At 37.3% G+C, this 18,000-nt stretch overlaps 1 protein-coding gene across 1 annotated transcript; it reads right to left on the minus strand.

Moving 5' to 3' along the window:
- Positions 1 to 14,099: 14,099 nt before the first annotated feature.
- LOC306866472 (uncharacterized protein) lies at positions 14,100 to 16,034 on the minus strand. Its single transcript, XM_079411703.1, has 4 exons — positions 15,618 to 16,034; positions 15,469 to 15,524; positions 15,014 to 15,081; positions 14,100 to 14,730 (listed from the first exon to the last, which is right to left on the minus strand). The coding sequence occupies exons 2-4, from the start codon at positions 15,516 to 15,518 to the stop codon at positions 14,519 to 14,521; spliced, it is 330 nt and encodes a 109-aa protein (XP_079267829.1). The 5' UTR covers positions 15,519 to 15,524; positions 15,618 to 16,034; the 3' UTR covers positions 14,100 to 14,518.
- Between the last annotated feature and the right edge of the window lie 1,966 nt (positions 16,035 to 18,000).

The following is an 18,000-nucleotide window of genomic DNA, read 5'->3' on the forward strand; positions in this document are numbered from 1 at the left end:
TCGGTAAGGGGTATTGGTGGATGAATGTAAATCAAGTGTTGTTTGATCTCTTTTGCAAGTCAAAAATGTCTGATATTTACACATAACTGCTGTGGAAAATAAAAAGATATAATTAACAAAATCTGTGCTTATCAGTTTAAGGTTTTGAAAAAATCAATCCTGTGAAACTACAGCACGCAAAGAACGTGTGTTGCTCTAATAGTTATGAATTAATTTTAAATCTACTGTGTGTAATGCTTATATATTTGCAAGAAAATTTAAGCATTGCAAACGAAAATAAAGATTTACAAACGAACATTGAAGTATTGAGAAAAATAAATATGCTTTTTGTAAGCAAAAATAATTGCAATAGAAAATGAAGCATTGCAAGGAGAAAATAAATTTTGCAAACAAAAATAAAGAACTGCAAAATATAAATGAAACAGAGCAAAAGCAATGATTTTGCAGTACATATTTACCATGGCTATATCTTATAATTTATTTACAACGCTCCTTTTAGTTTGCGTTTCAGTCAAGTTTGAACTTGCAATACTGTTTTCCACTTTGCGTTTCACTTTTCTGCGCGTCTCACTTTGTGGCACTGTTTTGACATGGGGGTGGAGTCAAGGGATGGGTGCGTGTACAACAGGCCTGGGCATGCCTCCCTGGAAGTGACGTCATCGGCCCGAGACGCAGATCACAACTGATCCAGTCCATTCTTCAAACTGAGGGGGCCAAGATGGAGTCTGTCTAGTCTGGAGTCTGAGTCTGTCGCAGGTAAATTGGGGGTTTGCAGCTGACAACTAGTCTACATCTTAACATGCAGATGCCCATTACATCTTAACTGGGTCGGAGATATACCCTAATCTTTGAATGGGCAAAAAAAGAACTAGGAAACAACAATCCGCTCCTCTCAATGTTGAAACAGACGAAATGGATCTTTCTTGCGAGCCCGCCTTAGAATCCCGATGCCTCACTGATTTTCCATGTCTGCCTGATACTCATAAAAGCGACTCTCCTGCTAAAAAAAGGAACAAAGTCGGTTTGAAAATGGAACCTGAGAATACTTCTGAAGTGCTTGAAGCCATTCAGGCGCTTAGCTTGAAACTTGATTGTACACTTTCAAAGATCTCAACGATCGAGAAGACTACGGAGCTTCGGCTAAGGTGGATAGTTTAGCAACTTCTGTGCAACAACTCATTGCTAATGTTAAAACTCACGACGAACGGCTATCCGCGATGGAGAAGGAAATGCGAGCTTTAAAGACTGAAAATGTGTCTTTGAGGGCAAATATAGCCGAGGCGCAACGTTACGGTCGAAGATGGTCACTCAAAATGCATGGCTTGAAAGAGACTGATGGCGACGACGTTAGACGGATAACTATCGATGCTCTTGCAAAAGTTGCTCCGAAAATACAAGACCAACTTGATCGAGTGGTGGATGTAGTTCATCGTCTTGGTCGCAAATCTACACTGTCAAATGCGAGTCCGAAGCGGGTTATCGTCATTCTCTTCTCGATGCGCATTTACCGTGACAAGGTCTGGAGGGCTGCCAGAAATTCCAAGTTCTTACTGGATAACAACCTTCGCATATCCGAATTACTGTCACCTGAAGATAAAGCAGCAAGAGAGAAACTGTGGCCGAGGGTGAAGAAGGCTCAGGAGGAAGGTAAAAGGGCCGTCTTCCGCGGTCCATTTGCGTACATTGAGGGGAATAGAATTGTCTCCAATGAAACATGACTGAATAATAGCCTAAATTAAAAGAGGCTGCATCGAATGACTAAATATCCCTGACTGTTCACGAAAGGTCTATTGGATGCTGCTTCCCCTGGTTCATAGTTACATACGTTAATTGCAGCTTCAAGACAATAGGTCTTGGAGTTTGGTGTTTTGTAAAGTAATCGTCATTGTTCTTTTTCTTGTCGATCTATTTACTTAGATTTTTTCTAATGGATTTTAAGTTTTATTCTTTGAGCATAGCATCTTTGAATGTAAGGGGTATTTGCGAAAACACGAAGCGAAAGGCTTTATTTCTTTCATTTAAACGGAGTGATGCTGACATTATTTTCTGTTAGGAGACACATTCTACGGACTTGGATGTGAAATTTTGGAAATCTCAATGGGGAAATTATCTATTTCGGTCATGGAACTTCACAGTCAGCAGGAGTTATGGTTTTGTTGCATCGATTTAAAGGAGACGTACTTAATTCTGTTGCAGATGAAAATGGAAGATGGATCGTCTTGACTGAAAATTGAACAACATAACATATACATATACTTTGTAATATTTACTGTCATAATTCCAGAGGGTTTAGTAAGACCCTGTTTGCCAAAGTTTCTGATGTTGTTCAGTGTAAACTTAATAATTTCCAGGCTTCATATGTTATATGTTCAGGTGATTTTAATGAATGCATGGATGATTTGATTGATAGATACCCTCCTCGCTCCTCTCAAAGTGCTGTTCAATCCAGTGTGGCATCTCTCTATGCCAACTTATTACTTGCTGATGCTTGGCGTTTCTATAACCCTGGAAAGTTAGAGTATGCATGGTCTACAAAAAACAAATCTTTGCAGTCTAGAATTGACTTGTTCCTAATTTCGAACTCAGCTTTATAACATGTTAAGGAAATTGTTCATAGTTATGCCCCATTAACTGATCATAAACTAATTTCTTTAACTCTTACAGGCTCAGAAAGGACTTCTAGCCTTAGAGGGTACTGGAAATTTAATAATAATCTTCTTAAAAGACGATAACTTTAATGCTTGTGTTAAAAATATTGCCAAAGATAGTTTTGGAGGATTAAATGAAGGATTTAAAAATAAATGGGAATTTTTCAAATATAATGTCAGAAAGATTGCAGTTAAACGCAGTAAAGAATTAAAAAAATCAACAAACAAAAGGAAATAGAACTGCTTGATCATTTATATATATTGGAACAGAAGCAAACTCTTACTAAAGATGAAACTGAATTAGCTAAAATTCAATCTCAACTAGATCTGATCTACCTTAATCTAGCTAAAGGTGCTTTTATACGTTCAAGGGCCAAATGGCTAGAAGAGGGTTAAAAAAAATACAAGCTATTTTTTCACTCTAAAAGAAATCTTAAGAGGAATACTTTATCAGCTTTAAATATTAATGGAAGCTCTTGTACAGACCCTAAAAAAATCTCTGATTCAGTTTTTTCCTTTTATAGTAATTTATATAACTCTAAATTTGATCTGTTTAATTGTGAAAAATTCATTAAAATAATTCATCAGAACATTCCTACTATTGATAAAGAATTTCATGATTTATGTGATTCAAACATAACCCGTCTTGAGATTAAAGATGCCTTTCTTAGAATGAAAAAAGGAAAGCACTTGGTATAGATGGGGTGACAGTAGACTTTTATTTACATATTTTGGGAACAAATTGAAAAACCTCTTTATAATATGTTTATTGAATGTATTAATAGTGGTACAATGTCTACTACCATGAAACAAGGAGTTATTTCATTAATTCCTAAACCTGATAAAGACCCACATCTTTTAGAAAATTGGAGGCCGATCTCAGAATCAGAATGAGCTTTATTGGCCAAGTATGTTTACACATACAAGGAATTTGACTGAAGCTCCACAGTGCAACAGAAAGACAGTAACAGGACAGGACACAGGTAATAAAACAAAATAACAAGAAATAGCCAATAACCAATGTACAAAGCAGCAAAAAAAAAAAAAAAAACACAATATATAATATAAAATATAGGCGACTATGTATGTACAGGTCAAGTATGTGCAAATTAGAAATGAGAAAATAAAAATAAAATAAGTGAGTGTGGTGAATGGATAATGAATTAGTTGTGTGTTCTACGTTTATTTATTGAGTGTTCATGAGATGTATTGACTGAGGGAAGAAACTGTTCCTATGTCTGGTCGTTCTGGTGCTCAGAGGTTGTGTGCTGGATGTGAGGGGTCCAGAGTGATTTTACCGGCCCTTTTGCTCACTCTGGATGAGTACAGTTCTTGGAGAGTGGGGAGGGTTGTACCAATGATTCGCTCAGCAGTCCAGACTACCCTCCGTAGTCTTCTGAGGTCAGATTTGGTAGCTGAGCTGAACCAGACAGTTATTGAGGTGCAGAGGATGGATTCAATGATGGCAGAGTAGAACTGTTTCAGTAAGTCCTGTGGCAGGTTGAACTTCCTCAGCTGGCGAAGAAAGTACAGCCTCTGCTGGGCCTTCGTGACAATGGAGTCAATGTGAATGTCCCACTTCAGGTCCTGAGAGATGGTGGTACCCAGAAATCTGAATGACTCCACTGCAGTCACAGTGCTGTTCATGATGGTGAGTGGGGGGAGAGCAGGGGGGTTTCTCCTGAAGTCCACGATCATCTCCACAGTTTTGAGCGTGTTAAGCTCCAGGTTGTTGAGACTGCACCAGACAGCCAGCTCCTTAACCTCCTGTCTGTAAGCAGACTCGTCACTGTCCTGGATGAGGCCGATCAGTGTGGTGTCGTCTGCAAACTTCAGGAGCTTGACAGAGGGGTCTTTAGATGTGCAGTCATTGGTGTAGAGGGAGAAGAGCAGTGGGGAGAGTACGCAGCCCTGAGGAGCTCCAGTGCTGATGGTTCGAGTGCTGGATGTGAATTTGCCAAGCTTTATTAACTGCTGTCTGTCTGTCAGGAAGCTGTTGATCCACTGGCAGACGGAGGTGGGGACGGAGAGCTGAGTTAGTTTATTTTGAAGGGTTTCCGGGATAATGGTGTTAAAAGCAGAGCTGAAGTCCACAAACAGGATCCTCACATAAGTCCCTGGTCTGTCCAGATGCTGCAGGATGAAGTGCAGTCCCATGTTGACTGCATCATCCACAGACCTGTTTGCTCTGTAGGCAAACTGCAAGGGGTCCAGTAAGGGTCCAGTGATGTCCTTCAGATGAGCCAAAACCAGTCTTTCGAATGATTTCATGGCTACAGACGTTAGGGCCACAGGTCTGTAGTCATTAAGTCCAGTAATTTTGTGTTTCTTTGGGACGGGGATGATGGTGGAGCGTTTGAAGCATGAGGGGACTTCACACAGCTCCAGTGATCTGTTGAAGATCTGTGTGAAGATGGGGGCCAGCTGCTCAGCACAGATTTTTAGGCAGGCTGGTGACACACCATCTGGACCAGGTGCTTTCCTTCTTTTGTTCTTCCTGAAGACCTGGCACACATCATCTTCGCTGATTTGAATTGTAAGTGTGGGGGAGAGAGGGGTTGCTGGAGGTGTGAATGGTTGTGTGGAGGGGTGTTCTGGGCGGGTGTGGGGTGATCGTTCAAAACGACAAAAAAACTTGTTTAAGTCGTCTGCCAGGTGTTGATTCTGCCAGGTGTTGAGTGCTGGGGGGTGGTGTTTTGTAGCTGGTGATGTCCTTCAATCCTAACCACACTGAAGCAGGATCACTGGAAGAGAATTTGTTCCTGAGCTTGTCAGAATAATTCCTCTTTGCCACTCTGATCTCCTTTTCCAGTGTGTATTTGGCCTGTTTGTACAAGACTTTATCCCCCTTTCTGTGAGCATCTTCTTTGGCCTGACGGAGCTGTCTGAGTTTGGCAGTGAACCATGGTTTGTCATTGTTGTAGAATAGATGAGTCCTGGTAGGAATGCACATGTCCTCACAGAAACTGATATAAGATGTTACAGTCTCTGTGAGCTTGTCCAGGTCATTTGCCGCAGCTTCAAAAACAGTCCAATCAGTCAGGTCGAAACAGGCTTGTAAATCCCGCTCTGTTTCGTTAGTCCATCTTTTAACAGATCTTAATACAGGCTTTGCAGACTTAAGTTTCTGCCTGTAGGATGGAATAAGATGAACCAAACAGTGATCAGAGAGTCCTAAAGCTGCTCGTGGAACCGAGTGATATGCGTCCTTTATTGTTGTGTAACAGTGATCCAATATATTACTGTCTCTGGTGGGACATGTGATGTGCTGTCTGTATTTTGGCAGTTCACGGGAGAGATTTGCTTTATTAAAGTCCCCGAGAATGATTAAAACAGAGTCCGGGTGTTGTTGTTCACTCTCTGTGATCAGATCAGCGAGTTTCTGTAAAGCTGTGCTCACGTGCGCTTGCGGTGGAATGTAAACACTCACGAGAATGAACGAGCAGAACTCCCGCGGCGAATAGAACGGCTTGCATTTAATGAAGAGCGTTTCTAGATCTGAGCAGCACATCTTCTTTAACACAGTTACATCTGTACACCACCTCTCATTGATGTAAAAGCATGTCCCACCGCCGCACGATTTCCCCGTTGATTCTGTGTCCCGATCTGCTCTGATCAGCTGGTAATTAGGCAGATGAATCGCGCTGTCCGGTATGTCGCCATTCAACCAGGCTTCCGTGAAACACAGAGCAGCAGAGTTAGAAAAGTCCTTGTTTGTCCGGGAGAGCAGAAGGAGTTCGTCCGTTTTGTTGGGTAGAGAGCGGAGATTCGACAAATGGATGCTAGGTAACGCCGTTCTAAATCCGCGCTGACGAAGTTTCACGAGCGCGCCGGCTCGCTTTCCACGCCTGCGCCTCCTGTAGCGTTTGACCAGAGCTACGGCTCCACCAACTACAATGTCCAGCAAAACGTCCGAAAAATCAAAAACCGGTAGAAGATTTTGTGGTGTGTTCTGCCGAATGTTCAGCAGATCACCCCTGGTAAAACTGATCTTATTTGAAAAACAAAAAACAGGAAAAACAAACAAAAACAATACGAACACTGAGGAGCAACGCACAATAGCTGCCATCAGCAGCGCCATTTTGCAGGTTTGCAGGTAAGCTCCCTTCTTACAATTGATTATAAACTAATTACTTATTGATTATAAGCTAACAGATTACAGAAAGAGTTAAATAACATAATCAGTGAATATCAAACGGGCTTTCTAAAAGGTCGTCACATAACTAATAATATTAGACTAGTGCTTGACCTTTTGGACTATGCTGAGAGTGTAGAAGATGGTGCTATCATTCTTTTTTTGGATTTTTTTGAGGCATTCGACACAGTTGAACACAAATTTTTATTTAAAACTATAGCACTTTTTGGTTTTGGGAATAATTTTCTAAATATTGTTAAGATGTTCTACACTGATATTAATAGCTCTGTGATTCTTAACACCTCCACCACTAAAAGATTCAATATTAATCGTGGAGTGCGTCAAGGTTGCCCAATTTCCCCCTTTTTATTTTTATTAGTAGTTGAATTATTATCAATCGGTATTGTCAATAATGATGAAATCCAAGGTCTTAAAATTTTTGACAAGGTACTTAAGATATCCCAGTTGGCAGATGACTCTACTTTATTTTTAAAGAACGTATCTTTTATTCCTCATGCTATTTCCTTCATCAATAATTTTTCAAGGGCTTCTGGTTTAACGTAAAATTTATCTAAATGTGAAATCCTCCCTTTATACACTTTAAATGATAAACATATAATGAACATTCCAGTAAAATCCTCTGTCAAATACTTAGGAATTTTTGTTACAAAAAATGTTCTTGAAAGGCAAAACCTTAATTTTTCCTCTAGATTAAAGAAGACAAAAGCAGTGTTAAACTGCTGGTTACAGCGTAATCTTTCCATTTATGGTCGAGCCTTATTATCAAAAGTTGAAGGCTTATCTCGATTTGTCTATCCTGCTTTATCACTGCATGTTAAAGACTCTAACTGCAAGAATATTAATTATTAATATTAATATTAATAATTTATTATTCTCTTTTATTTGGAAAAATAAATCCCAAAGACTTAATAAAAGGGTTCTCACTAATAAGAAGGCTGAAGGAGGTCTGGAGATGCTTTATTTTGAGGATGTAAACAAGACCTTTAAGGTTTACTGGCTTAAGAGATGTTTGATCACCCCTAATTCTCTTTGGAACCATATTCCTCATAGTCTCTTTAATTAATCAAATTGGTGGCTTGAAATTTCTGTTAACATGTGATTATAAGATTTCTAAAATCCCCCTCAAAAATTATCCAAATTTCATCAGCAAGCTCTTCTCGCTTGGAAAATTTGCTACTGTCACAATTTCTCTCCTCACACCTCTTTCATTTGGAATAATGGAAATATAATTGTTTCCAATAAATCCTTATTTTTAACAAATTGGTTCAACAGAGACATTAATCATCTTATAAAAATGTTTGACAATTTTGGGAATTTTTTAACTTACGAACAATTCATGTCAACTTACAATTTCCCATACAGTTTAGGGAATTTAATTCAGTTATTAAAGCTATTCCTGTAACACTCCGTCAGCTTGTCAAATGTCATATTTGTTACAATTCTTTATTTGTGACAAACCCAAATTTAATTTTAGAAGGTGTTGAGCAAACTGAGAAAAAATGCAATAACAAACATATTTGTAATATTTTCCAAAAACAAAATAAAATATCTCCCAGAGGGACATTTTTCTGGAACTCTTAAGATTGAGAATATTGACTGGAGAAGAGCTTGGTTAATTCCTTTTAAATATTGTATTAATAATAAATTAAAAGAAGTACACTTCAAAATTTTTCATACTATTTACCCTTCTAAATCTTTAATATCAAGATTCTCTGATATTGATGATATATGCTGTTTTTGTAATAATGAGAAAGAGATACTGACTCACTTATTTTTTGACTGTAATGTCGTAAACAAATTTTGGATTGATTTGGCAGATTTTATATTTAATTTGATGAATATTAATTATTGCATAACTTTACCTTCTAAACCGTATGTTACCTTGTATTATGAAAATAAACGCAATAAGGATCTAGAATTTATTGTTAACCTTTTTATTTTATTATCAAAATTTCACATACATAAACTTTTAAATTTCTTAATTCATCTCCTATGTTAAATTTGTTTTGCTCTGACTTTGAATCTTATATTTCTTCAATAAGACTGTTAAAAAACAAAAAGTCTGTGAAATGTTTAAAATGTTATGATACACTCTTCAATCCCCCTGGTATTTTTTATTTATTTATTTATTTATTTATTTAGTCATTTAGCAGACGCTTTTATTCAAAGCGACTTACAAATGAGGACATAAGAAACAATCAAAACCAACAAAAGAGCAACAACGTGCAAGTGCTATTACAAGTCTTGCTTAGCCTAACGCAGTACAGATAATTATTATTATTATTATTTTTTTATTTTTTTTATAAAAAGACATAGATAAAATAAAATTAGAATAGAGAGTGCTAGAGTTAGAGGGTCAAGTAAAGATGGAACAGATGAGTTTTTAGCCGTTTCTTGAAGATGGGTAAGGATTCGGCTACTCGGATTGAATTGGGCAGGTCATTGCAGCAGATGGGAACAGTTAATGAAAAAGTCTGTGAAAGTGTTTTTGTGTGTCTTTGGGATGGTACAATAATGCGTCGTTCACTTGAAGAACGCAAGCTTCTAGAGGCACATAAGTCTGAATTAATGAATTAGGTAAAGGGGTGCAGAGCCGGTGGTGGTTCTGTAGGCAAACATTAATGCCTTGAATTTAATGCGAGCAGCTATTGGTAGCCAGTGCAAATTGATGAACAGAGGCGTGACGTGCGTTCTTTTCGGTTCATTAAAGATTAATCTTGCAGCGGCATTTTGGATTAATAGTAGAGGTTTAATAGAATTGGCTGGAAGACCTGCCAAGAGAGCATTGCAATAGTCAAGTCTGGACAGAACAAGACCCTGAACAAGGAGTTGTGTTGCATGTTCCGAGAGAAAAGGCCTGATCTTCTTAATTTTTGTAATATTCTTACTTGTTAAAATTGAATATGATCTATGCTTTTATTTATTATTTACTTTTTATTTTGTCTTGTTTGTTTATATTTTTGTGTTCTTATCTGTATGTTACCTTGTTCTGCAAAAAAAAAAAACTTAGGATCCAGTCATTGAGCATTGAGTGGATCGTTTCCTTTTATTCACTAGCTTTAAAACATGCATTTTTAATTTTATTAACTTTATTAACAAATGTATATGTGTATTAGCAGCATTTGCTCAAGTTAAAGAAGTGGTTAATATGAATATCTGCTGTTTATTTCTCTCAATGTGCACACTTTTATAGTATTAAAATGTGTATTATTTCATTTGGTTAACTAAATGTGTATTAACAGTGCTTGTTTAAAATCTCTTAACCTGTGGGAGGACGCCAGCGCACAGCGTTCTTCGATCTCGACTTCTTTTTTCATTTACATATCTCCTGGCATAAATTAAGAAATGACTGTCACTGGAAGATAAAAAAAACGAAGCTTGAGTCTTTTTGGTTTAGTTTTGTTGTGGTCACGAGATATTAAGTCGTGGGAAGGTGATAATACTGTATGTTGTGGCCACGAGATCCTACTGAGGGAACAACATCAATTTCTCATGGCCACGAGTTTAATCATGCATAAACAAACCCGCATGACCATAGCAACCTGGGATTATCAGAGATTGAGCAAATATATTTATCCATCCCACAGTCCTTTGATCGTGTCTTTTTATTATTATTAAATTATTATTATTATTATTATACTGCCCTGAACGTTAAGAGATTGAAATGAAGGGAAAATAAATCAAATATATAACCACGAATATAAAAATATTACCAATAATAATAATAAAATACATGGATTTACAAGATTTGTGGGATGGATCAAAATGTTTTCTTGTCTGCCTATTTTATTATATGTACTTTATGTAACATTTATTCATAATAAACTTAATTTGAATGCTGTCTACTAGTGATGGTGAAATGAAGCTTCATGAAGCTTTAAGCTTTTCAGCCAAGTGGTTCACAAAATGGTTAATTTCTGGAGGCTTAATTTACTCACAATACCACCTGGTGGCCAAAGAGTGTAAAACAAGCAGATATATTACAGACAGAGATGGATAGTCTGTTCTGCCATGTTTATTCCACCCATGAACTCAGCAGATGATTTCACCAGAGGAGGAACCAAGTCATTTCTTCAAGTCACAAGCAAGTCTCAAGTCAAATCCCAAGTCCTCAAAGAGTCAAAGATATGAGATAATTAAGTGACTAATTAAATGATGATTGTGCATTAGTGATGAACACCTGGTGATACTGAGAATTACAGAGTATCAGATGGTGATGTTTTATTGGTTAAAATTATGCCACCATCATGGAGATCAGTGTTTGCTTTAGTTGTGCTCTTCACCTTTGACGTCTTGTGTTAGATCTCTCGCTGAAGCAATGCATGTGCTGTTGTAAAGCAGAGAGATCAGTGCTGTGAGCAACTATTGTTATCATATGAGCTAAACGTCAGGCAATGATCTGTTTACATCCAAAATATGTTTTTTTTCTGTTCATTAGTATGTTTAGGTTTTCAATAACCAATTCTCTGAAACTACAGCATGCAATGAAAGTGTTGCTCTAATAGTTCAAGTGAATTAATTTTAAATCTGTGTAATGCATATAAATATTTAAGCTCCAGTGCTATTGAGATAAACACAGACATCAAGAACCAGCATATGAATCTCAACAATGGTGACAATCAACAAAATGCTTCATGCTGCAATGCATGCTGGGTAACACCATAGTAAAAACTCCCATCATGCACTGCAGCATGACTAATTATTGTCACCATTGTTGAGGATCGTATGATAAGTGTTCATGTCTAAAAGGCTGAGTGACATAGTTTTTTGTTTTTCAATATTTAAGCTTTATGGTGCTATTTGTTTAAAAGGAATTTTTTGCAGTTTTGTAATAGCTAAATGTCAGTCAATAAACCAAATGAAGACACTTTCAGCTTCCTGAAGCTTTGAAATTAGCAATGTGCAAATGCACAAATGTTTGTTGTGAAGCAAACCACCTTCAGTTAAAAGGGTCAAGACCCCAACTAAAGCAAACACTGATCTCCATGATGGTGGCATAATTTTTACCAATAAAACATCAACATCTGATCCTCTGTAATTCTCAGTAAGAGCAGGTGTTCATCACTAATGCTCAATCATCATTTAATTAGTCTCTTAATTATCTCATTAACTTTAACTCTTTGAGGACTTGAGATTTGACTCGAGGATTTGACTCGAGGCTCGTTTGTGACTTGAAAGGAATGTCTTGGTTCCTCCTCTGGTGAAATCAGCTGCTGAGTTCATGGGTGGAACAAACATATGGCAGAACTTTTACTTTCTGACCCTTGGATTATCTACCTCTGTCTGCAATATATCTTCTTGTTTTACACTCTTTGGCCACCAGGTGGTATTGTGAGCAAATGGGGTCTCGAGAAATTAACCCTTTTGTGAACCAAGCTTAAAGCTTCATGAAGCATCATTTCATCATCACTACTGTCTACATTGCGTGCAATAAAGTCCACTTTAACCATCAGAGGTCGCTGTATACCTAAAAGCGCCAGTGGGTAAAATTTAACCATGCCATGCCTACTGTTTTGATAATGCTATAAAAGTGTGCACACTGAGAGAAATAAACAGCAGATGTTCATATTAACAACTTCTTTAACTTGAGCAAACACTGCTAATACACATATACATTTGTTAATCAAGTTAATAAAATGAAAAATGCATGTTTTAAAGCTAGTGAATAAAATGAAACGATCCACCCGCACGCCTCTGCTCAATGACTGGATCAGTTGTGATCTGCGTCTCGGGCCGATGACATCACTTCCAGGGACAAGTAGAGGTAACTGCAGGCTGGAGCAATGGGCGTGCCGTAAGGTCTTTACAATTGGACGCATAAAAGCATCCTGATCCGCACAAAAGCGAGCCATAAACGTAATCCCTATTGGCCAACAAATAATTATACAAGACCAAATACATTTCTTTCACTGTAAAAATAGCAATAATGATATTGAGAATACATTCAAAAGTACGTTACCTTAGAAACCTTCTGTATGGCGCGGATTACATGACGTCATCACCACCGTGACTTTTTTAGGATCAATCATTAAAAAACATTAATGCTGTTTGTGATAAATGCACTTTTTGTAACACAACATTTGAAGATATTGAACATTTATTTTTGTTTTGCCCTTTTTCTATTTCTTTTTGGACTGACTTTAAAATAGATATGACAAACAAATGTGTCTTAATTTAGAACCTCATGACATTTTACTTTGTTTCCAAAACCCATATTTTTCTGAAAAACAAAATTACATAATTAAATTATTTTGGCAAATTTTTATATTCATAAGACAAAAATAACTCAAAAGAAACCCTCCTATATTACCTTTTATAACACTGATCTCACAGTATACTTTGAAACCATTTCAAACATGAGATCACAAAACAAAAAGTTTTTGAAAATATCTATAACTGTCTTGATATGAACTTTTATTTTTGTATTTATTTCTATTATGTTCATTTTATACTTCAGTTAAGTCAAGTCAAGTCACCTTTATTTATATAGCGCTTTTTACAATGCAAATTGTGACAAAGCACTGCACAATATCAAAAAAGGAAAATAATGTGTCAATAAGTTTAAATAGTCTTTGCAATCAGGTCGATGATATCGCTGGAAATGAAGCGTCCCCAACTAAGCAAGCTAGAGGCGACAGCGGCAAGGAACCAAAACTCCATCGGTGACAGAATGGAGAAAAAACCTTGGGAGAAACCAGGCTCAGTCGGGGGGCCAATTCTCCTCTGGCCAAACAAACCAGCAGTTCAGTTCCAAACTGCAGCAAGTCAGATTGAATGGGCTCAGCTGGTTCCAGTGGTCTTTTCCGATGGCTGTCTAAGTGGCGGGGTCCTCAATGGGGATCTGTCTCTGGCGTTCATCCAGGTGTTTGGCCTCTGCCTACGATCAGGGACACATACGTCATCTCCCGGCGCTGATCCTCCATCTCAGGTGTTCGGTCATCTCAGATCATGTAATGGTTAGATCCAGACTGAAGTTCTGTAATTCCTGGCAGAAACGGAGAGACAAGCAGAGACATGATTAGCGTAGCTGCTGTTCCATCTAAGCAAAAATAAATTGTTCAACCCAAGCTAAAGAATAATAATAATGTACATTTGATCAGATATAACTGCAGTACAAGATTATAAGATGCATTATGTGAATGCTTGGCTAAAGAGATGTGTCTTTAATCTAGATTTAAACAGAGAGAGTGTTTCTGAACCCCGAACGTTATCAGGAAGGCTGAAGTTGTTATTGTTATTCTCTGGTTTACACATTTTGAGCTGTATTTACAAAGTATTCATCTTGTTTTTTTATTGCATTATACTTGAAATGTCTGTACATGAACTAAATAATAAAATAAAATCATTAAAAACAAATTATTTTAAAGATAAAAATGTCTCCTGACACTATTAAAGTCAGACTAGTTTTGTACTTTCATTTTAAGTACATACAAATTAAAAGTAAATGTTATTTTTATAATAATGGTACAGCAAATGTTTTTGCTGTATAAAGGCATACATATACATATGTTTGATCAGACACTCACCATATAATTATAAAATGAAATAAAAACGGTTTAATAAACTTCTTTTAAGTGACATTAATCAATTAAGCAAAACGAACACCATTTTATCCAAAAAACATTTATTTTGTTGTCATCTTTACAATTAATTTTTTGAAATGTCAATTGAATTTGTCATCAAAGGCTTGAATTCTAAGTCAAAACTCATTCCTTCACTGATTCATACTGTAGTAGCAGTCCATAGAACAGAAGCCATCAAACTCTTTGTCTGAATAGAACGCAGTGAAGACCCCCTTCTTTCCACTGCCGCAATATCCAGTGGTGTTTTTGTAGAGGAATCCACAGGCATCACACCTGGTGAGCTTAAACTCCACCCTATATTCCTCCCTCACATCCGGATTGACTGACTTCCAGTCAACGATACCTACAAGATAAAAGAAAAAATATATTTTTAATGCAAAAAATGAATTTAATATATTAGCTTAACTTGTTCATTTCATAAAGTAATACTTATACATACTGTCCAGCCAGGCAAAGTGAGCTTTTTTAAGAAAACCTGGATTGTGGACTGTTTCATTAAACTTTTTGCACACTAGTGACAGAGTGTGAAAGGCTTTGTCTCCTTCTTCATAAACAACATCAAGAAGAATGTGACTGAGGATTTATATTAAATATTTTTAAGTTATATTTCAAACTGTTTAACATACCAGTTTTGACTTCACATGGACCTTCAACTTCAGCATCTTTCCTGTGCCTTTTCCAATCTGTAGGAGACCTAGAGAGAGAGAGAGAGAGAGAGAGAGAGAGAGAGAGAGAGAGAGAGAGAGAGAGAGAGAGAGAGAGAGAGAGGGAGAGAGAGAGAGAGAGAGGGAAAAAGAAAGAAAGAAAGAGAGAGAGAGAGAGAGAGAGAGAGAGAGGGAAAAAGAAAGAAAGAAAGAGAGAGAGAGAGAGAGGGAAAAAGAAAGAAAGAGAGAGAGAGAGAGAGAGAGAGAGAGAGAGAGAGAGAGAGAGAGAGAGAGAGAGAGAGAGAAAGAAAGAAAGAAAGAGAGAGAGAGAGAGAGGGAAAAAGAAAGAAAGAGAGAGAGAGAGAGAGAGAGAAATAATTTTTTTACAAAATGCTAAAATGTCATTACTTTAAATTTATATTAGAATTAGAATTTACCCTGAGTCTTCAAGTAGCAGTACACACCACCATTTCCTTATTCTTGACATGTTAGCCTTGAAAAAAAAAAAATACTACAATGTTTAAAATTATGTTTTTATACTGGCTTGCAAAAAACAAATGTGTTGAACAAAGATCTGAAGACTCACCTCTGAAAAGTCAAAAGCCACCCCCAGAGAAATGTACAGGCCATACTGAAATTCAAAGGCTACTTGTTTAGGCCTTTTTTTATTTGGTTTCTAAATTAAACTGATGTTACTGTCCAAACTCACCATGAGCACAAAGACTCCAAAATTACTGGAGAAATGCTGCATTGGAATCTCCTGGATTAGGTTTGCAAGCAAATCAAGAAATGGAAAAAAGTAAGCAAGCAGTGGAAGCAGTGAAAGCGCTTGCTTTTTCTGCATTCCAAGTGGCAGTCAAAGATGATCAAATCTATAAGAATAATAAACAAAAAACAACATTTAAAATAGGAAAATTCATATATAAAGCAAAACATGTTTGACATAAGTTTCCAATTATGATATGTAACATCACCGTTCACATTATTATCTATAACCTTAAGTTATCTGTAAGGTAACAGGCATGCATATCACAACTGAACTTATACTTACGTTCATGACGAACCGTGCGAAGTCTGTGGCTTTGCAAATGACTATGTATCTTGTGTATTTCAGGTCTAAAAACTCTGATTGCACAAAACGGACATCGATATAAATTGCCGACTCTGAAGTCTTCAATGCAAACGCAGTCATTGCTTCGTCTCACTGTAATATGTGTCTGTCAATAAAAATTAAATAATTACCAAAGCTGAAAGATCTAACGCAAAGAAAACAACAAATTAGGATATGGTATACATGCATTACCTCCGCCATCTTCTTTCAGTCTAAAGGATTTTTTTTAGCAAAAGGAAAGGACGTATAAGTATGGTTACTACTGATTGGGCATCGCAGTAGCCGGGAGTAAACTCCTTTCACCAATGAGAAACCTTTCGACACGCCCCTTACCTTTCGACACGCCCATTACTCCAAGCTGCAGCTACCCCTGTCTCTCCAGGGAGGCATGCCCAGGCCTATTGTACATGCCCCCCGTGCCTTGACTCCACCCCCATGTCAAAACAGTGCCACAAAGTGAGACGCGCAGAAACGTGAAGTGCAAAGTGGAGAAGTGTTATCGCAAGCTCAAACTTGACTGAAATGCAAAATAAAAGCAGCATTGTAAATAAATTATACCATCTTTTTTCAACGCAATTCAGTAGTAGCTTAATATCACTCAATAATCCAAAGCAAGACACCTTAATGACATTAAGTGAAATTATTTAAAAGCAGAAAACATAAGTTATCTGCTATATCAAGCTTTTGATTCAGCACTGCACAAATGTTTGCTGTGAAATAACATTGCAGTTTCTTATGAGCGAATTAGTTTGAGTTATGAAACAGGTCAAGAGCCCAACTAAAGCAAACACTGCTCTCCATGATGGTGGCATCATTTTAACCAATAAAACATCAACATCTGATCATCTCGGCGGTGGAAAGTCCAGCCATATTTTTGTTCCACCCATGAACTCAGCAGCTGATTTCACCAGAGGCGGAACCAAGTCATTCCTTTCAAGTCACAAGCAAGTCTCAAGTCAAATCCCTAGTCCTCAAAGAGTTAAAGTTAATGATGTAGTGTCAACTCAGGCCTGCTGGGAGCCACCTTTTGCCGGGCTTGATGAGCCCGTCTTTGTATACTACGCTCCATCTCGACCCGTCACACCTTTTTTTGGATGCTTTGATAATTGCAACAAGATGAAGTCTGAAGCATCATTTGTGCGGAGGAATTGAAAAAAAAATTATAACACCGAAGTCAGAATTATACTATATGTAGATTGAAAAGTCCACATAGCTCTCTTACCTGCAGGATTTTGCAAGCAGGTGTGGGACAAAAACTAAAAGTAGCAGGCGGGAGTGGAAAGAATATGTGAAAGTACCATTGACATGGAAGCATACATTGGGATTGTACAGAGACATACTACCATCAAGGTGACATCTTGACATCTGAAGTTCATGATTATTAGATCAAGACAATGTCAGTTCTCATTCCGCATGTGTTGCAACAGCGGGCTTTCATAGACACAGAGTTGCAGAGTTGTTTCGTAGACTGACTTGCCTACAGTCCAGATCTGTCTCTTACTGAAAATGTATGACCCATCATGAAAAGAAGAATCAGACAATGACGGTCACAGACACTGAGCATCTGGAGTCTTGTATCAAGCCAGATTGGACAAAGATTTAGCTTGTAAAACTTTAACAATTAGTATCCTCAATTCCCAAACAACTGAACATTATAAGCTGGCCAGTGAAAACATTGGAATTTTTCTTTGTACTTTAGTCAATTAAATAAGTATTAAAGAGAATGAATAAATAACATATTCTTGATTATATGGCATTTCACAAAACGTCCCAACTTTTCTGGAATTGGGATTGTATTGTACAGTAGGGCAGACACTGCCATATATCATTGACATCCCTAGACACACCTTTGTTTAGT

This window comes from Barbus barbus, assembly GCF_936440315.1.
Source record: "Barbus barbus genome assembly, chromosome: 48".
Lineage (NCBI taxonomy): Eukaryota > Metazoa > Chordata > Actinopteri > Cypriniformes > Cyprinidae > Barbus > Barbus barbus.